At 40.1% G+C, this 21,297-nt stretch overlaps 1 protein-coding gene across 1 annotated transcript; it reads right to left on the bottom strand.

The window, feature by feature from the left end:
- Window positions 1-2,086: 2,086 nt before the first annotated feature.
- On the bottom strand, window positions 2,087-18,900 carry LOC102290794 (NACHT, LRR and PYD domains-containing protein 12-like). Its single transcript, XM_014329303.2, has 8 exons — window positions 18,413-18,900; window positions 14,898-14,977; window positions 13,641-13,923; window positions 11,478-13,287; window positions 11,216-11,389; window positions 9,896-10,069; window positions 9,569-9,724; window positions 2,087-4,749 (listed from the first exon to the last, which is right to left on the bottom strand). Exons 3-8 carry the CDS (start codon window positions 13,912-13,914, stop codon window positions 3,498-3,500), a joined length of 3,840 nt encoding a protein of 1,279 aa, XP_014184789.2. The 5' UTR covers window positions 13,915-13,923; window positions 14,898-14,977; window positions 18,413-18,900; the 3' UTR covers window positions 2,087-3,497.
- Between the last annotated feature and the right edge of the window lie 2,397 nt (window positions 18,901-21,297).

The following is a 21,297-nucleotide window of genomic DNA, read 5'->3' as shown; positions in this document are numbered from 1 at the left end:
ATACATTTTAACACAATTTAATCCCCATATTTGTGAAAGAAAAGCAAAACACTTTTTTTGAAAAGTCTGTAACAAACCCATCAAATCTGATCAAGGTTATTTAAATGCTGCAAAAGAAGAATGGATCGGAATAAAAAAGAAAACATATCCTAACCTTAATTACTGGGGGAGAATAATGAATGATGCTCATAGTGAGTAAAAAGTAAACTGAGTGCATTGTTTGGACAGAGATTCACTTTTAAGGTGTATGTATAATATAATACAGATACATAAAAAACACTCCCAAAACAGAATAAATTATTACAAATAAAAATCTAATTTAATAATACTAATTTTGTGTTGTAAGATTTATGGGTTTCATTCTTTCATAGTGGTACTTAGGAGAGCTTGACACTGTAAAAAGTTTGAGAAACACTGATAAGTGTCTGTGTGCTTTTGGAAAACATTTAAAGCTGCGTACAGAATCTTTGAAACAAGCTTAAAACATTTTTAGAATATAAACAGAGCATCTGCTTCTCTTTACAGCTCCTCACTCCACCAGGGCTGTTTGGCTCTTTCTGATAGTGCGCAAATGTGATGTACGTACTGCAGCAGTCATACAGACAACTGGACGGTCCAAAAGTTGGCCTACCTATTACTGGCTGAGGTTTTAGTAGAGTTGTGGCTGAACCACATAAAAATATATCATTAATTTTAATCTCCCCAATCAATGATAATGTTATGTTGGAATGTTGTTAAAGAGGGTCAAAAATGTTTCAACCCAGTTTGTTTTGCAGATTCTGTACAGCAGCTTTAATATAGGGAGGACACAACTTCCAGATTGTTTGAGTAAAATCAGGTTTTTTCTCTTTTGCCTGTCACTGTTCCCTGTCTGTTTTCTTACCTGGTTCTTCCTGACCTTGTACTTTCTCCTCACGTTCCCTCTTTCCTCTCCATCTAATCTGTATTCAATTAGATGAAAAATTACATTAATATGAAAAAATACTATTAAGATCACTAACAAAAAGTCCTCTCTCAGTGTACTTTCAACCAAAAGGTAAATAACCAAACCACATGAACATCTATTAAAAGATATAAACATTGAAACACTGATCCAACATTATTCTTGAGAGACGGATCGTTTGATTTTACACTTTTACCTGAATGTGGCTCCTTTTTTTAAAAAATAAAACCTCCTTATATCCATTATGAACTTGGCTGTCTCTCTGTACACACACACACACACACACACACACACAACAGCAGTTATGAGGTTAATGGGCATTCAGTCAGTTAGCTAGTTAGTATCCATTTCAAACAGGACAGTGGTAACAACAGCAGGCTACAGACAATTTTAAGTTTTAGATTTTAAATAGGTTGTATAACTTTTAATGAGAGCAACAGGACGGTCAAATGTCGCTGATTTTACTACAGAGCAGGACGGATTGTAGGGTAGCAAACATCAACCGAAAAGTTTTCAACACTGCTGGTTACCTGGTGTAATGTTTTTCAGTAAAAAGAAACATGGCCTGACTCCTACCAACTATATAAAGAGTAACTGAAGGTTAAATGCAGCTAATATGTCCTGTTTTAAGCCAGGCACTTACACCTCTGCTCCGCTGCGTCTCAGCCACCATCGCTCTGGCAGCAACGGCGCTAGAGCCAGAGCAAGGGAGAGCTGGAACAAACCATTTTTTGGGGGGGGGTATCTATACTTTTGTTCTTAAAATGTTACGTCTCAACCAAGTACTGTATGCTTTTTATGTTTTTAGTAGTGTGTCACACAAACAGCAAATATTGTCCAAAAAAGTAAGAAATCTTTGGGGGTGCTTTGATTCATTTTGGGGATGCTGAAGCACATTTATTTCTTACACTTTAAGCCAGGGGTGGGCAATCTCAGTCCACGCGGGCCGGTGTCCCTGCAGGCTTTAGATGTGTCCTCAAACCAACACAGCTGATTTAAATGGCTAAATTAGCTCCTCAACATGTCCTGAAGTTCTCCAGAGGCCTGGTAACAAACTAATCATGTGATTCAGGTGTGTTGACCCAAGGTGAGATCTAAAACCTGCAGGGACACCGGCCCTCGTAGACTGAGATTGCCCACCCCTGCTTTAAGCCCACAGAGTCGTGCTGACAGATTTTTTTTTTTGTCCTTTGTCACAGCAACTTTTTCTTTATCATTTAGAAGAACAGTTAAATATGGAACTTCTGCAAACTGTATGTGGCCCGCCATGTAAAATGAGTTTGACACCCCATCTAAGCCTTTGTCCAACAGAGTCCTTCCTCTGGATACAGATCCATTCGCATCGTGGAAAAACTTCAAGCATAAGAAGATTGAAGCTACGCTAGCAGAACAAGGCCATTTGTTCCAGGTACATCTGCACCAAGTGAGAGGAGGACATTGATACTACAAGTACATCTTATCTCTCAACAGAGAGTGTGGACAGACTGATGTTTTTGCAGAGGCAGGTTGTTTTAAAGCGGTGCAGCGTGTGTTATTTTGGTTTATGCAGCATTTTTATATTGATGGCTTGCTGTTTTATTTAATTTTACATTTAGATAATGCTGTAACACATGTTAAGAAACAATTTCAAATAAATAAAAAGCTTAAATCAGATGAAAGAAGATCAGATTTCAGGACTGGACTCTTCACAAACACTGAAGAGTCAAAGTTGGATTGAACATTTCTACACTGTGTCTGAGTTCAGTGTCTCTAACATCCCCTTTACTCACTGATTAGAAAGACAACAACATGTTGGACTGTTTCTGGATCATGTCAGTGACATGTTACTTTCCCACAACCACTTTACTAACACTGAGTCACCATGAGAGGAGCAGCAGAAACAAGCTCACACTGACAACTTTAGAACAACATTAGAACAACGTGACAGAAACACATGTATTTGTGAAGAACACAGAGTGACTTTGTGTTTAATTTGTGATATCAGGGAGGGAGCTGTTCTCACACACTGTTGTACTGATCATTAAACAACAGGTGGCGACCTCACTTCAGTTAAAGCACAGTCACAGAAACACACTATGGGCTTCATATATTCGTGTAAAATTATAGCTGCTGTATCATTTAAATTTGGGATACTTTTTGACATTTTGATTCGGACAGGGGGAACAAATTGCAGCAGGATCAGCTCAGATCGTGCTCCCAACGCAGGGGAAACCAATTCTGCAGGGGAGACCTACCTTGGCACTTGTGCAGGTGAAGCCAAAGGGAAGATGCTTCACCGTATTTTCTAGTCTTTGGCTTGGAAGAAAGTTGGTTTGGAAACATACTTGGCAATGCTTCATCTCTTGCTTTGCGTTTGTGTGTGAGCCCTGTCAAAAACCTGTCAATTAAGCTAGCATTGTCCAAGCGTTCTTTTTTTTTTTTTCATACCGCCCCACCCGCCCCTGCAATGGGTCTGCACTCACCCCTAGGGGTCGGGCCTCACACTTTGGGAACCTCTGTGTTAAGGTATTAAAAAATATCACACTGTTAAAAAACAAATGAATGTGAACCTTCTTCAGTCCATTTTTAAATATTTTCCCAGCTGCTGTTTGAACCGCAGAGCTGCTCTGGTTCCTTCATCCACTCTGCTTCTCATCTCCTCCAGTTTCTGGACCTTCTCTGTGTTTCCTTTCTCCTTCATCTTCTCAATCAGGAAGTCCAAGTGGACAATGGAAGATGCTGAATCAGCTTTCAGAGCTTGCTCATCCAGTTTGACAACAAGTTTGTAGGACTCATTTAATAACTGTGACTCATCTGCTGTCTGTTGGATAATTTCCTTTTCAGGGTTTCCCAAAAGATTCTCTGTTCTTTTCCTATAATTTTTATTTTTCTTCAGACCTTCTGGAAACTGTTTCAGTTCAGTCAGGCCACATCTATCTTTCAGATTTTGGATGCAGGTCGTCAGTCTGATTCGTTCATTCAGAACTTCCACAGTTATCATCAGTCTTTGAGCTGTAGCTTTTTCCAGAAAGGCTGTGAACTCTCTCATTCCTCTCTCTGTTACTGTCCATGCAAATTCCAAACTAATTTCGTTTTCCTCTGTTCGCTCTTCATGCTGGCAGCTATTAAACAGGAAGTGAACAGGCTGATTCTTCTCATTTTTGGCACATTTAATGTTTGCTGCTTCAAGAGCTTGGAAAGCATTTTTAGGACGTCTTCCATCTGAGTGTGTGATCAGAGCTACAACATTTTTCTCCATGTTTTCTCCAAATAGAGACATCACTGAATCAAAGACATTTATCGCTCGGTCACTCAGTCGATAATCTGACATTTTCATCACCAATCCCAGTGCATGAACTTCATGAACTCCATTCTCTGATCCAAACAAGTCCAATAATTGCTGACTGATGATGTCATGTTTAATCCCTCTGGTGTCTCCATATCCAGGAGTATTGATGATGGTCAGAGAGTAGGGAAGAGTTTTATCTTCAAAACCAAAGATCTCGTACACGATCACATCTAATGTCTGACTTTCTGCCTGACTTTTCTTCTCCTCCTCTACGATCTGAAACCAGACTTCATCCTCCCACTTCACTCCCATTCTGTAGTTAAACAGAGAGTTGATCAGAGTAGATTTTCCTGCTTCTGTTTCACCTACAAGTAAGATGGTTTTATTTGGCTTGTTTGGATTTTTTTCACCAACAGTCATTCTTGTCAGAGTTCCAAACTTCTGTTTTTTTGTTCTCAGCTGGTAAACAGCAGGAGGTCCTGAACGGGTCAGATCACTGTTGAAGATGATGTCCTTGTACTTTGAGATGTTACTTGTCCTGCATCAAAAGCAGAGTTTCAATCAGAAGTTACAATCAAAGTACAATGTTTTTGAGTAGTCATGTCTGTGCCTCTATTATCTGTATTACTTGCAGGATTTTAAGGCACCTGTATTTCAGTACTGTGTCAAATTACAGCTGCTGTTAGTGATGTGTCGGTCACGAACGAAACAGCTCTTAGAGTCGGCTCTTTGAAGTGAACGACACGAGCCAGCTCCTTATTGGGAGCCGTGTTTTTTTTTTTCTTTCTCTCACCCTCTCTCTCGTGCTTTTTCACTTCACTCCGCACGCGAGCCTTGTGCTTGCGCTGAGCAGAGTGGGGGGGGGGTAGTTAAACTCGCAGTAGCACAGGAACAGAGCGGCAGGGAAAGAGAGAGAAAAAGAGCCAGGGACAACAACAAGGGACAAATTGTCACATTAGAAAGGTATGGTAACAGTGTTGCCAACTTAGCGACTTTGTCGCTATATTTTTCAGACTCCTTTAGTGACTGCGGTAATGCAGTCATCTAGCCATCACAATTTGCCTTTTTGTTAAACCCGCTCAAACCCTAACACTTGCTCATTTTTCCTGCTTCTAACATCAGATTTGAAAAGGAAATTTTCACTTGCTCTACTAACAGTAGTGATGGGATTTCCGGCTCTTTTAAGAGAACCGGCTCTTTCGGCTCGGCTCACTAAAAAGAGCTGGCTCTTTTGGTTCCCAACCGGCTCTTCAGGTTGTTTTGTTGCTTTAATTAATTTATTATTAACAATAATATAAAATTATGCACAAAAGGAATTACTAATGGAAATAAAAAAGTGGTTTTATTTATATATGTTTATATATAAATATAGGCGGTGCCCCCTAGAGACAAAGCACATTCAAACTCCAAAACACATTTCTAGCGTTAAGTGAACTTCCAAAACAGAGCTACCTAGATCACTTAAATTACACAATTGAAAGCATATGTGTATTGTTTGTGTATTTATACACAAGCACTCATATATATTCAAATAATTAAAAGAAAAATGTTCATTTAGAAGGAGTTCTATCGGGCTTGGTTAGCCTGTGCAACTACAGAGGCAGCTGACAAGGTATCGACAGGCCAAGCGGACTGCGACTCGGGCAGTGGCTGAAGCAAAAACTCGTCTGGGAGGAGTTCGGAGAGGCCATGGAAAAAGACTTTCGGACTGCCTCGAAGAGATTCTGGCAAACCGTCAGGCGTCTCAGGAGGGGAAAGCGGTGCTCTACCTGCACTGTGTATAGTGCTGGCGGAGCGCTGCTGACGTCGACTGAGAAAATTGTCAGGCGGTGGAAGGAATACTTCGAGGACCTCCTTAATCCCACTGACACGTCTTCCGAGGAGGAAGCAGAGTCTGGGGATGAGGGGAATGACCCGCCAATTTCCGGGGGCGAGGTCACTGAGGCAGTTAAACAACTCCTTGGTGGCAGAGCCCCTGGTGTTGATGAGGTCCGCCCCGAGTTCCTGAAGGCTCTGGACGTTGTAGGGCTGTCCTGGTTGACACGCCTCTGCAATGTTGCGTGGAGATCAGGGGCAGTACCTGTGGACTGGCAGACCGGGGTGGTGGTCCCCATCTTTAAGAAGGGGGACCGGAGGGTGTGTTCCAACTACAGGGGGATCACACTCCTCAGCCTCCCTGGGAAAGTCTATGCCAGGGTGCTGGAAAGGAGAGTTCGTCCGCTAGTCGAACCTCGGATACAGGAGGAACAATGCGGTTTTCGTCCTGGTCGCGGAACACTGGACCAGCTCTTTATCCTCTCAAGGATACTTGAGGGTGCATGGGAGTTTGCCCAACCAGTCTACATGTGTTTTGTGGACTTGGAGAAGGCATTCGACCGTGTCCCTCGGGGTGTCCTGTGGGAGGTGTTGCGGGAGTATGGGGTGTCTGGCCCATTGCTACGGGCCATTCGATCCCTATACAACCGTTGCAAGAGCTTGGTTCGCATTGCCGCAATAAGTCGGACTCGTTCCCGGTGGGTGATGGGCTCCGCCAGGGCTGCCCTTTGTCACGGATTCTGTTCATAATTTTTATGGACAGGATTTCTAGGCGCAGCCAAGTGGCGGAGGGCTTTCACTTCAGTGGCCTCAGAATCTCATCTCTGCTTTTTGCGGATGATGTGGTTCTGTTGGCTTAGTGAGCCTCGAGCAATCGCGGATACAAGCGGCAGAAATGAGCTTCCTCCAAAGGGTGGCTGGCCTCTCCCTTAGAGATAGGGTGAGAAGTTCAGCCATCCGGGAGGGGCTCAGAGTAGAGCCAGCTGCTCGCTCCACATCGAAAGGAGCCAGCTGGGTGGTTCGGGCATCTGACAAGGATGCCCCTGGGCGCCTCCTGGGTGAGGTGTTCCAGGCATGTCCCACCGGGAGGAGGCCCCGGGGCAGACCCAGGACACACTGGAGAGATTATATCTCTCGGCTGGCCTGGGAACGCCTTGGTGTTCCCCCGGATAAGCTGGAGGAGTGGCTGGGGAGAGGGAGGTCTGGGCTTCTCTGCTTAGGCTGCTGCCCCCGCAACCCAGCCCCGGAAAAAGCGGATGAAGATGGATGGATGGATATTCATTTACCTGTTGCTACCACACACCAAATCTGGTCATTGGTACTTTCTGGCTTGTGTAGCCCATAGGTAACAAAAGCTCAACACTGCCCCTAGCATCCTGGAGCACTTCTGTTATCTTTTGTACGTGTTATGGAGTTTGTACGTCCTTCGGGGCTTGTATGTGCTTCGGAGTTTGTACGTGCTATGGAGTTTTTACGTGTTTTGGAGTTTTTACGTGCTTTGGGGTTTGTACGTGTATTTTGGAGTTTATCGTGCTTTGTCTGTAGGGGCCACGTAAATATACTTTTATTTATTCACTCCACATAAAATGTAATAAATAAATCATATAATACAAAAACCAACTATTCACATTTCAACTTTTAACTATTTAAATTTTCAGCTTTTTCCTTTTAAACAAATTTAAAGTGAAACAACACAAAACACTGCAAACCACAACACAATTAAATATAAATTAAAATATGAAAACAAAAAGAAGATGCATATTCTCTGTCATATGGGCCTGCATGAATAAACTTTCTGAATCCTTTATCATCCACAACTGAAAATAGTTGTGGATGATTACTATACCTTTCTAATGTGACGTTGTTGTCCCTGGCTCTCTTTCTCTCTCTTTCCCTCCCGCTCTGTTTCTGTGCTACTGCCAGTATAACTACTGCCCGCCCCCACCCCACCCCCGCCTTCTTCCCAGCGTAAAGCACAAGGCTCACGTGCGAGTGAAGCAGAAAAAAAGTGCGAGAGAGAGGGTGAGAGAAAGAAAAAAAAAAAAACCCACGTCGTTCATTTCAAAGAGCCGGCTCTAAGAGCTGTTTTGTTCGTGACCGACACATCACTAACTAACAGGTGCGATGATAAAGTGATAATTAATGTTATTAATTTCACCTGTCAGTGGCCACGATGTTAACTTATGATAAGTGTACACTGACTTTATAAAACACTGGAAATTAAACTCTAAAAGCTAAATAAGTGCAAACTTGATAAACTAAATCTTACTTCATGTAAGGTGGTCACATGACAAATTTCACACAGAAATGTGGAAGGTCTTTTTTATTAGAGCAAGAAACAGTGCCTGAGGGTGTTTAGAAGTCTCTGCTGGCACTGTGACTGAAACTCCCTAGGTGTATTAACCCTCTGGGGTTGATGGATGCGCCGGCGCATCAAAATCACATGACCAATTTAAGATGACACAGCTACAAGATGAAGTGACTCAGAGTCTCCATTTGAACTTGGGTCGAAAGCTATATACCAGTTTTTGAATTGTGTCGATGGGCCAGGTAAAACCAGAGTTATGATAAAAAATACACGCACCGTTTTTTTCTGAACAAAACAGTGGTGTTTACAGTGGGAAGAACGGCGTTTTCTATGGACAGCGCTAGCAAACACTCTCTGCTTGCGAGTGAAAAAGGAGAAAGAAAAAACACCCCTTCCCTATTGGTGTTACAGTTTACCATGTCAGCCAATCAAAAAAATGAAATGGCAACATGTGGCACTTGGTTGTCTAGGGAGAAGGGGAAGTTTTAGGAGTGACACCCGCGACTGAAAGTGGGCGAGCGAAAGAAAGAGAGAGAGCGAGTTTTCATATGTGAGACATTAGTGACATTTAGCGTGTTTGGAGGCTATAGTTAGTGTGTTGTGTAGTTATTGTTTTGTATTGTGTGTCAGTTATACTGCTGAATTTCACATTTTCTCCAAAAAAAGCCATAAAAGGCAGATTCCAGTATAAACGCTGTTACTGAACACAAACTATTTTTTTTGGACTGGCACAAATAATTTGTGTGCCTTCTTATTTGATGCAGAACACCTGATTGTTCTGTAAATAGTTTTAAATGGTCATATAAAAAACGCCTGAAGCTTTGGCTGAATTTTTAGGTAAATAGTACCATATAACTTTGTTGTTTGCAAAACTTGTGTATCATTTTTAGAAATGTACAATTTCTATTTGCATTTCAGGTTATGAAAATGATTCGTTAAACATGTTTGTGGGTTTTACAGTAAAAAATATACCTTTTTTCTACTCGGATTTTTAATTTTTTGTCTGAATTTAGATCAATTGTGCTAATATAGTATGTCAAAATGAAAAAATAACTCGTATTTCAGATATTTGAGGTTGTGCTGAAAATAATCATACCAAACAAGGCAAGATAAACATCTTTTAAAGGTGAAATATAGAGGTAAAATCAAAAGTAGTCAAAAACGGCCAATTCTACCCTGGACCCCAGAGGGTTAATTGAGAATGCAGAAACATTCAACAGATGTGTAATCTCACCAGACAATGGTCTTTGTAGAGCTTTCATGCAGGTTTTTTCCTGACAGCCACAGCTTGTTGTTACTCAGGTCCAGCTCTTTCAGACTACATGACTGGGAGCGGAGAACTGAGAACAGATCATTACAGCTTCTCTCTGATAGGTTACAGTTACTCAGCCTTAAACAGAGCAGCAGATATAGCAACACATTACAATCCATTTATGAAATATTTGTGGTAAACAATCAGTAACATTTACTTGCCGTACATGTTGCCGTAGTGCCATATGTTCTAATGCTAATAATCTAATGTAGCAGTGTTAAACTTCTGATTAAACAGCTGAATCCTGACCTCAGAGTTTCCAGTTTACAGTGTGGACTCTTCAATCCAGCTGAGAGAAGCTTCATGCCTGAATCCTGGAGCTTATTGTTACTCAGGTCCAACTCTCTTAGATTGCAGGACTTGGAGCTGAGAAGGGAACATAGAGGTTCACAGCTTCTCTCTGAGAGATTACAGCAATTCAGCCTTTAAAACAGAAAAAGAAGGAATGTAAAAAAAAAAAAACAACAACAACTCATCACACACACACTCACTCATGTAGCCAACTGAGGAACTAAACAAAAATTTCACACAGATGTTAATGATACTCTCGATACAGATGGAATGTAAATGTAATATGAGTAAAAGCAGAAGGCAATATTTTCCAAATCATTTACTGATTAAATTAAATTAAAAATAGTAAGACAACATATCAAATATTGGATCCAGGACATGTTATTATTTTTTGAAGTCGGGTATTGTGTTCCAGTTATGAAATATGTGTACTTAAACATTTAAAATTTCTTTGCTGAACCTTCTGTCAGTAACTGTTGGCCTCCTCCTGAATCCTTCAAAGTGTATTTGGAATGTATGATTAATCAGATTTGTCAGTATGTTAAAAAAAAAACTGTAGTCAGATTTGAAAGTGCTGTGATCTGGAGATGTGTAGAGCAATAAAAATTATTTAACCCTGAGCTCAGCCTCACAGGATCATGCTTTCAACCTACATACCACTCTCAGTGCATGAGTATCACCATGTCGTGGTAGTACCCTATAATTTAAAGAGTGACTTTGGTCAGCTGCTAATGTTGATTTTGCTGATGCAAAGTAGACTGAAATGAACAGACTACAATAGACTGTTGATGATTTATGCAAGTATGTGTTTACATTTCTTTCATTAGTTGTCAAAAATAGCTAATATCTTAGCTATGTTATGATATTATGATATCATAGCTATATGTAACATTATAGTAATTGTGCTTATTCTGCTTATGGTTTACCTGGCAAACGCATATGTCAAGAGGGAGTAATAAGATAAATGAACCAGTTAGTTCAAAACCCCTCTGTATAGGAGCTACTGTGTTGATGATTTTTATATACTGTATTTCCATTCCCATTTAATGCCTATATGTTTTGGAATTTGCATGTATTTGCATAAAAGTAATAATGTGTTGAATCTGCTTTGTTGTTTTTCTGACATTTGCCAGGACTTTCTGATTCCTGATTGGTTTGGAAGTTGTTCTATTGAAGTGTGCCAAGAGTAAATGTGCTGCTAGGAAAATTATTCATCTCACGCTTGCTGCTTCTCTTAGTTGAGAGAGCATTAGTACCATATAACTTGGTCTGACAAACCTGACAGTTTGCAGTTTACAGTGTGGATTATTGAGTACTGCAGAAATCAGCTTCACTCCTGAATCGTGCCGTTTGTTGTTACTAAGGTCCAGCTCACTCACACTGCAGAACTGGGAGCTGAGAAGTGAACACAAAGCTTCATAGCTCCTCTCTGAGAGGTTACAGCAACTGAACCTGAAGTGAAAAAAGAAAAACTGTAAAAGTGATATTGTTTTCTTTGGATAAAGGGGCACAACAATTCAATACATTTCCTTCCACTTACAGAGCTTTGTTAGATGCTTCAACCACTGGCAGCAGACCTAGAAAAGCCTTTTCTGAACCAGAGTATTCCTTCAGGTCAAACACAGTCAGATCTTTTTGTGATGACAATATGATGAAGACCAGAGCTGACCACTGAGCTGGAGAAAGGTCATCTAAGACTGTACCCGATCTCAGGAATTGCTGGATCTCCTCCACTGGAGAACCATCCTTCAGCTCATTCAGACAGAGGAACAGGCTGATTCTTCTCTCAGGAGATGGATTTTCTCTGACATTCTTTTTCACAAGTTCTACTATTAGCTTAATGGTCTGTGAGCTACTTCTTGTTTGCAGCAGGTCTTGTAATAGAGGTTTGTTGGTCTGCTGTGAAAGGCCCAGGAGGAAGCGAAGGAACAAGTCCAGATGTCCATCCAGACTCTTTATGGCTTTGTTAACAGTTTTACTGTAGATTTCTGGTATATGTGTTTGGCTGAAAACATTTCCAGGTCTCTTCAAACAAGTCTGTGATTGAGCCAAATTGTCTTCAGTGATAATGTCTGAGACCACAAACAGAGCAGCCAAAAACTCCACTACACTCTGATGGACAAAGCTGAACACTTTTTTCCTACCCTTCTTCAGCTGATGATCCTCTTTAAAGAACCAGAAGAATGCATTTGAAAGCTTTAAGGGTTCTGTGAAAGTGCTTTCATCCTCTGTTAGTTCTTCACTGAAGATCAGGCAGCTTTTCTCCAGCTGGTTAAAAGCCAGTTTTCCAATCATTTTAATGCACTCAAGGCTTTTTTCTGGGCCATATTTTTGCTTCAAATTTCTGATCTGAACATTCAGGAACTCTGTGTAAACCTCAGTCAGGGTCTCCGGCAGATCTCCTCTCTCTTTGCTCTTCAATACCTCCTGCAAAACTGTAGCAGTGCTCCAGCAGTAGACCGGGATGTGGCACATGAAGTGGAGGCTTGGTGATGACTTGATGTGAGAGATGATTCTGCTGACCTTCTCCTCATCTCTGAATCTCTTCCTGAAGTACTCCTCCCTCTGTAGCTCCGTAAACCCTCGGACCTCAGTTACCATATCAATAAAATCAGCAGAGATTGCTTCTCCAGGCCATGTGGTCATCCAGATACGAGCGGAGGGAAGCAGGCAACCTGTGATGAGGTTTGTCAGCAGCACATCCACTGAGGTGGACTTGGTCACATCGACAGGTAGTTTTTCTGTGGCAGTGAAGTTCAGCTGAGGGCAACTCTCATTCAGTCCATCCAACACAAACAGAAGTTTGTATTCACTCTTTTCAAAGTCTGAGTTTCCTGATGTCTGCAGTGTTGTGAAGATGCTGTTAAGCTCCTCCTCTTTGATGTGCACACTTTCAGGGATACACATGTGGATGAGTTTGGCAAAGCTGTACTCTTTGTCCTTTTGCAAATTCAACTCATTAAACATGAAGGGAAATAACAGATCTACATCCTGATTGGTTCTTTTTTCAGCCCAATCCAAAACAAACTTGTGCACCAGGAAGGTTTTACCACTTCCTGCTTCCCCAGCAGTGAGCACAGTTCTTATATTCTTTTTAATGCCAGAAGGATGTATGAAGATGTTGCTAATTTCAGTTCCTGCAGGCCTTCCAGAGGCCATTTCAATCTGCCTGAAGTGACTGGTGGTGTGTGTTTCTCCTCCAGCTGTGATGTACAGATCAGTGTAGATGTCATCCAGGTTCTTTTCATCTTTCTTTGATGTCCATCCTTCTTGTTTGCACATAAACCTGACCTGAAGATTTGACTGAAGTTGTTCTTTGTAACGTGTTATGGGCCGTGGAGACTTCACATCTGTATGACATGAACATGTAAAGAACAAAGTTTTAAACTTCCACTCCACGCAGACTTAATAAGTAAAAATCGTTGTGTTTTATTTAAATAAATCTGTCAGTGCCAGTTTCAGTAACATAGCATATTTCATTATGTGTAAATCAATGTGCCTACCAAAAGATAAAAAAAAACATTTAAAAAAACTGAGGGTCTACAGTCTCTTAAGGCGATTAAAAAGTTAACATATACACATAAATCCACTCTTTGCATTTTCAGATGGAAGTTATCCGCCTGTCACCTGCAAAATCAGCTGTAAAGACCAGTCTGATCCTGAGTGATAACCAGACGATATGTGTGGTTCTCCAGCAGTTTACCTTGTGCTGTTGTGCTGATGGTTGATAATCGCTCTGTCAGATCATTTCTGCTGATCTTTGTTAAAGTTTTCTTCACCACCTCCAAAGACTGCTGATTGTAGGTCTGTACTATCTTATCTACTGTTTCTGTCCTCTTTACATTCTCCAGATGACTCTTTGGGATAAATGGGAGGCCATCCAGGTTGTGTGGCTGCTCCAAATACCACTTGAAGTCACTGAATTCTTCATCTCCCAACTCTTCCAGTGTCCTCAAAAGCAGCTCTTTACTGGTCATTGTTTCCTCCTGAACAAAGATTATTTAAAAAACAAAAAGAACAAAAACAGTTTCACTCATATGTAGGATCACTTTTAAACCTGCAGTTTTCTGCATGTATCCTAAACTGCTGTTTTATAAAAAACAAAAACAATAAATACTTGAAAACTGGAAGAAACCATGTGTTTGTAAATAAGCTATTAAATTAGAACATTTATGATGCCTATAAAAAGCATATCGCTCCCTTTGGACAGAGTTAAAGTCAAAATATATACAGCAGGTTACACTGTACAGTGAAATTCAGAAATGTTGACAGTCACTTTTTAACACACAAAAATATTATAAAGATTCTAATAAAATAACAATTAAGAAATTTACAACAGAAAGTGCAAGAAATAAATGTGACAAAAACAAAATGAGTGAGTTACAGTGAGCACTATTTCTACCACTAGATGTCTATCGATTGCAGATTACAGTAAATTGAGTTCTGCTTTTTTACCCCTACCAATTAAAGCATGGTCCTAATACTGTTTGTCGCGAAAACACACAAACAAATAAATAAACAAAACATTTAGGAATAAATAAGGACAAAATTGATACAATCTACTAAATATTTTGTGGTAATTGTTTCAGACTGGATCCGCTGGATCCTTTGTCATAAGTATTTCTATAACAATGATGCTGAGTTGTTCAGAGTTGGCTGAACTTTTCTGTCGGTAAGCTTGTTAGTGAAACTGTCTATGAAATGTTATTGTTGGACTCGGACACTTAGTGAATAAACTGTCATACGATGTGACAGGTGACATAATGTCAGCCTATAACCACAGACAGCTACTCACAATAACTGACTGTGACAATATCAGGAATAAATAAGTATTTTTATGCAATTTTTGTGTTAGAGCCCTGACTTCAGTGCAGGAGGCTTGAGGCAAGGCTTTCCATGGTCGAGCAGCCACATCCAAGTTTAATATGCAACTTGTCAAATGCATCGGTGTAAAGCTCACCACCACTGGACAGGACTGAGTTTGGTGTGGAAGAACTTGACTGGTCTGCACAGAGTCCTGACCTCATTCCAACAGAACACCTTTGGGATGAATTAGAGAGGAGACTGTGAGCCAGGCCTTCTCATTCAACATTAGTGTCTGTCCTCATTAATGTGCTTCAAAAATTCCCATAAACACACCTAAACCTTCTGGAAAACCTTCCCAGAAGAGTTATAGCTGCAAAGGGTGAGACGGCATCATATTGGATTTTATGGATTAAGAATGGGATACCTTTCAAGTTATATACATCTGAAGACGGACGAGTGAATACTTTTGGCAATATAGTGTATGTTGTCAGTCTCTAGCCACAAACATAAAACATGAGTACAGAACAGCAATGTCCATCTCAAAAAGATGTGATTAGCATCTGGATATCCTCCTCACCTCAAGCCTCATCTCCTGAACTGGGCATAAAAATGCTGATTTATACCCAATACTGTCGTAGGTACTTATTGCCAGCGGATTAGACATGCAACCCTCTCGTTTCTGGACAGCTGACAACATGCTAGCTAAATAATAACAGCTGTTTATAACCCATAATTATGCCAGCTAACATATATAGCTCAAATAGCCTAAAACTCAAAATTTCCCTTTGATAATCAGTTTAATTATATTCTCACATCATGTGAGAGTTTATTTGCTACATGTTTAAATCCAACAGAGCTAGATATATTAAGTAACTTAAAAAAATGTTATTTGAATGAAACTCCAAAAGATTTCATGACTGGACTAAGCACACACATTTTCGAGATTCTAGCAACACCCCTGTCTTAAAGACATCAAGGCCTGAATAAACTAAATTGGCCTTAGGACTCTCAGGAATATGGTGACTAATTAGATGCTTTCTCTGGGTGGCATTAACTTGGCCTCCAGTAACACTGAGAAATCTTGAAGTCATTTTTGACCAGGACGTTTTTAAAATTCTTCCTGCACAGTGTGTCTTAAACACTCAGGCCCCATCTTATCTTAAAGATTTCACTGTACTTTATTATCCTGACAGAACACTTCACTCTCAGACTGCAGGCTTACTTGTTGTTCCTAGAGTATTTAAATGTAGAATGGGAGGCAGAGTCTTCATTTTTCAGGCCCCTCTTCTGTGGAACCAGCTCCCAGTTTGGATTCAAGAGAAAGACACTATCTCTACTTTTGAGATTAGGCTTAAAACTTTCTTTTTTGATAAAACGTATAGTTAGAGCTGAATTATGTAAAGCTGAACCAAAACGTAGTTATGCTTGTATAGGTTCAGGCTTCTCATGATGCATTCACCACTTCCCCTCCATTCCCTTCTTTTCCATCCTGATGTGTTTACATGCCACCACTGAACATCCTTGAATTTTGTCTTCTCTCTCCTAGAGAGAGAATATTGTCCCCTCTGTCTATTTGGGGGCCACTGGTAGGTGCAGTGTGTTCGATGGCAGTCACAGATGGATGCTGTTCACACATTTAATGGGCTGCTTATGATAATGCAGTATATCCAGGCACATGCAGAGGGGGGAGTAGAAGGGGGTTGATCACCTGCCCCTTTCCTGATGGGTGCCCCAAGTGCCCTTTTTTTGAGGTAAATGTTTATTTATTTATTTATTTTATTTTATTTTTAAAAGTGTGTGTGCGTGTGGAGTCCTGTCTGTGCCCCTCAACAATAATATTTAACTATTAATCACATTTTGCTAAATAAAAGGATCTGGCGTCCATCAGTCACATGACTGCCATTAACCAATGATCGCCCTTGACGGCAGAGCGCACTGGTTACGTACCAGGAAAGAGCTCTCAAAGAGTACGCACATTTTTTGCCGTGTGGGCGGTGCAGAGCTGTCGGAGAAACAGTTAGTTGGGAGACGCAGACTGATGCAACAAAAACCAGTAAGTAGGGTGTACAGCATACACTGTAGTCTATAGCACACGAGAGTGGTAAGCTGGCTTGTGGCAAATGATGAACTGAAACAAATGAGCGTGCTGTGTGTGTAACAGCGCAACAAACATTACCTGTCCTTTAAGTAACTGCACAAGTAGTGCTGGTCATAGCTGCTAGCTAACTGGGTAAGGGTGTCATGGGTCTGTAGCTCTGTCCACTGTTTTAGGGAACATATTTAGTTTTAAAGTAACTTACAGGGCATTTCCTTGCTTTTCTGGAGGGATTATATTTCATTAAAAATATTTAATATGCATATCCACACAATTATGGATTTATTTATTATTTAAACACTGTATTTTAAAGAAAATACATTAAGAAACAGATTATATTAGATTTATATTTCAAATAGGACAATATGCTTATTTTACAGCAGCAACAATACTGTATCGCTACAATTTAAACATTTAATAAGCTTTCTGCCTGCACAGAGTGGATAGTCAAACAAATTGAATCATCATAAATACTTTTATGTATTACTTTTGTTTTATCTATATAGATTTGTTGTTTTTATTATTACTCATGATATAACATTGTCCACATATGTACTGTAAGGACAATGTGTCCAGACTTGTCCTTAGAGGACATGTTTAGCAGCTGTGTGAGGCTGCTAAAGGCAGTGGATCCCTCACCAGCTGGAATAAAAAGAGCACAGGTAGCAATAACATATGTAATAGTTTTTGCATTGCAGAGTTATTCCAGTATAAAAAACAATAATAAACACAATTGCAATGTTTTGGTTCTACAACATTTTCTATCATTACTTTCTTGTGGATTAAGTGGAAGAGTTTTTAAGTGTGGATAATTAAATAATAGATGGATGCAATAGCAAATTGTGCCTTTTTCTCAGATTCACGGCGAGTGGAGAGTGATAGCTGAGATGAGGAGATGGAGGAAGAGAGGCAAAGAGTGATTCACAGGAGGAGCCTAGTTTATTTCTCACAGTTTTGTTGCCTTATGGTTCCAAGCGCTGTCACCAATTTTTGCATTTTATTATTATTTCATAACACTTGTTTAATCAGCGACCATTTCTCCCGTGGACTTTTTACAGTCTACAGTCTCAAATCAACACAGCCCTGCCTTCCAGCACTATCAGCAGCAGGAACAGCAGCAACACGTCAACAGCAACATTGTACCCCATCGGGTACAACATAGGCTACGTTTGCTTCGCATTGTCCCCTTGAAACTTGTCTGCACACTTCTCTGTGTGAGTTCTTATGTCCAGCACAGGTTTATACCTGTCACACACGGTGGACTACAATCACTTTATGAGGTTATTTAAGTTTCAGTCATTATGCTCCTACTTCATCACCTTCACCCTGAGCTGCTCTTTCACTCTGTCCTCTGCAACAGGATGTGAGGATTTCTTAATGCTGCTTCACTTCAAAAGAAACAAAATGCTTTGCAGCGAAGTTTCAGTTTGAATTTTGATTTGATGTTTCATATTAATGATTTCACTTCCACACTGCCACAGCTCTGCCTGGCTATCATAGAGAATGTAGTTTAATACATATGAATTAAAGATTTAGTGTTCAGATCCAAGCTAGAGACAGGACGTTTCACTTACAGTTCAGTTAATGTCCATCACAGCAGCAGGCGCCCTGCATCAGGATAAACCCAGTGAGGCTCCTGCACAGGTACACAGGTGTTTTAGGTAATCGCAGCTTTTTCGCTGTTTTTTGGTTAACTGAGAATAAGATGGTCGACACTGACGTTTCAACACTCAGCAGAACTTCCGAAGGGCGGACGTTTCGAAACACAGCTCAGAAGTGTGGTTCAAAACACAATGGTCACATGACCGTGTGCCTATGGACAGTGGTCACATGTCCGTGGTTTCAAACATAAAAAAACATGCAGAAAGTTTGAGTTTTGAGGGGGGGTTTCTGCTATATGGGCAGAAACTGAAGGATTATTCCTGCTCATTCACACACAGGAATCAAAATAAACACATCCTCATGTACATGAGATTTATTTCTAACTGTTCTCAGTTTTACTCTCTCTGACACCTCAGTGTAAGCACACCCTCAGACTGTGGCAGTAATAAATTATTATTATTATTATTATTGTTATTATTATTATTATTATTATTATTATTATTATTATAAAGAGTAAAGCTAAAAAAAAGTTTCATCCTCTGCTGAGGAATGTGTTTACTCAGGTTGATGAGATATCTGTCAGTATGAAATGGGCGGATGTGATTGGTCATAATTAACCCAGATGGGGGCGTTAAAACAAAAACACATCGAGTCTTTTATTGAAGTCTTTATTATTGAGTTAATTGAAATTTAAAAAAAAAAAAAACGAATGGCAGCTTTTTTGTTTAACAACGTGTAAAACAAACGTCATGACCGTGAAGTCCGTGAGACATTCGGGATTTGAGTTTGTTTATTCAGCGCTTCGAAAACCTGAAAAGCTGTGAGGTCATCACCACAAAAACAGCAGCTTTTTTCTCACATTATTATTTCATGTATAAACTGAGTTACTAAACAGCTGAAAACCTCATTCATGTTATTTTTGCTGAGGTTCGCTGTTCACAGTTAGTCTTTAATAATCTGAACATTTTTCTTTCTTGATTTCTGCTGAACATGTCAATCATACCTGATACTGTACAATATAAAGCGCCTTGAGGCGACTGTTGTTGTGATTTGGCGCTATATAAATAAAATTGAATTGAATTGATACCGTCATATAATAAATACTCCTGTTTAGAATTATGCAGGGTTTATTTTTTTGAATCACTGTTTTAAAGAATGACATTTTCATGACCTGACAACAGCAAAGGCTGTCCAAAATTTGAAGGCTGCTCCAAATGCGGCCCACAAATGCGTCCTCCTTTTCCCCAGATTTGAAGGAGGGGTCTGGCGTATCCTTTGTGGCCCACCCTATCACAGGATTCATTGCGAATCGAAGGCTGAAGAATGTTTTGGGGGAAAATGGCAGACAGTCTAAGCGGTCCAAAAATAAACTTCTAAATATAAGTACTGGGTTTTTATTAGGGCTGAACGATTATGGAAAATAATCTAATTGCGATTTTTTGCCCCAATATTGCGATTGCGATGCGATATGCGATTATTTTTTAAGGTCTTTGTCTTCTGTATTATTAAACAAAGACAAGCAATACATCATATAGTATGGCCAATACTATATTACATTAATTTTAAACTGTTCTTTCCTGGAAGACAGACCTCTGTTATGATGACATGAGGTGATGCATGAATTGATGACTGACATTTTTATTTAACTTCTTCAATCACAACAGTATATTTGAACATACACAATAGTTTATTTTTAGCTTACAAACATCTGAGCATAAAGTGCTGACAAGGAACCCTGGTGTAAACATTAAAATGAAAGTCAGTACAATGTGCAGATTGCAGAAATATACATAAAAAAAATCAGTGGCTTTACCACACTCAGTTTTTCGACATCTGTGAACTACTAGACAGTCATTCAATTAAAAAATAATATTAAATAAATAAAACTAATAAATAAAAAATACACACATCTTACTGATCTCTGCAGTCAGTAACATTACACATAAAGTGCAAACATAATAGCAATTGTATAAACACACACACAAACACGCCTTTAAAATTTAAAGGCGTGAAATTGGACGGTCTAGTTCTGATTAGCGTCACCGCTGTCTCGGTGGAGTTTAATAAACTCGGCCGTCTGCTTCTTGCTATCTAAAATATAACCAGACACTGGTGTAAATTCTCGACTGTCTCATACTTCTGTTTAATCAGTTTTCTGTTTGACGTTTAGTCAGCTGTGTGAAAACCAAGGAGGAACCCACCCGGGGGATTAATAAAGTTTTATTTTATCTAATCTAATAACTTTAATCTCAGCCAAACCGATTTACTCACGAACAAACAAAACACTGAAAAAAGCCCAACAATAACATTTTTAGGTTGTCTAAGTGACTTATATATTACGTTTAACCCGAGCAGCGAAACTCCGCGGTGATCTGAAAATGATGTGCCGGGAGTTGTGCCGTTCTCGGCCGCATCAGTAACCCTCGAGCTTCCGGCTAGCTGTCGAGCTAGCCGGAGGGTAGCAGACGCCTCTGAAAACGTCGAAGCACTTTTGCAAATATGGGATATCTTGATAAACCGAGCAGATATTTGATGTTTACACAGCTACTTTCTCGCCTGAAAATATGTTAAAAGTTTATTTTGTGACCCAGAAAGATTAGTATGAGTAATTTTAAAACTTAGTAGCGGCCGCCATTGCTGGAAACTGGAGTTTGGCTGGGCCGCGCTATGAATTCTGGGATATGGTAGTAATTTGGACAGCCTTCGGCGCGTCGCTGTGACGTAATCGGTCTACAAATGCGGCCTCAGGAGGATGCAGCCCATGAATTTGGACATGTCCAGAGTATAATCGCAGCCTTTGCGGTTAGAAAATTGCACTTGATCATGTCGCGATATTATCGCAAATGCGATATATCGT

This window comes from Haplochromis burtoni, unplaced genomic scaffold (assembly GCF_018398535.1).
Source record: "Haplochromis burtoni strain Fernald_Lab_line unplaced genomic scaffold, NCSU_Asbu1 Contig_528, whole genome shotgun sequence".
NCBI classification, from domain to species: domain Eukaryota; kingdom Metazoa; phylum Chordata; class Actinopteri; order Cichliformes; family Cichlidae; genus Haplochromis; species Haplochromis burtoni.
The sequence above is the reverse complement of the archived record's forward strand: the minus strand, read 5'-3'. Positions and strand labels throughout refer to the sequence as shown.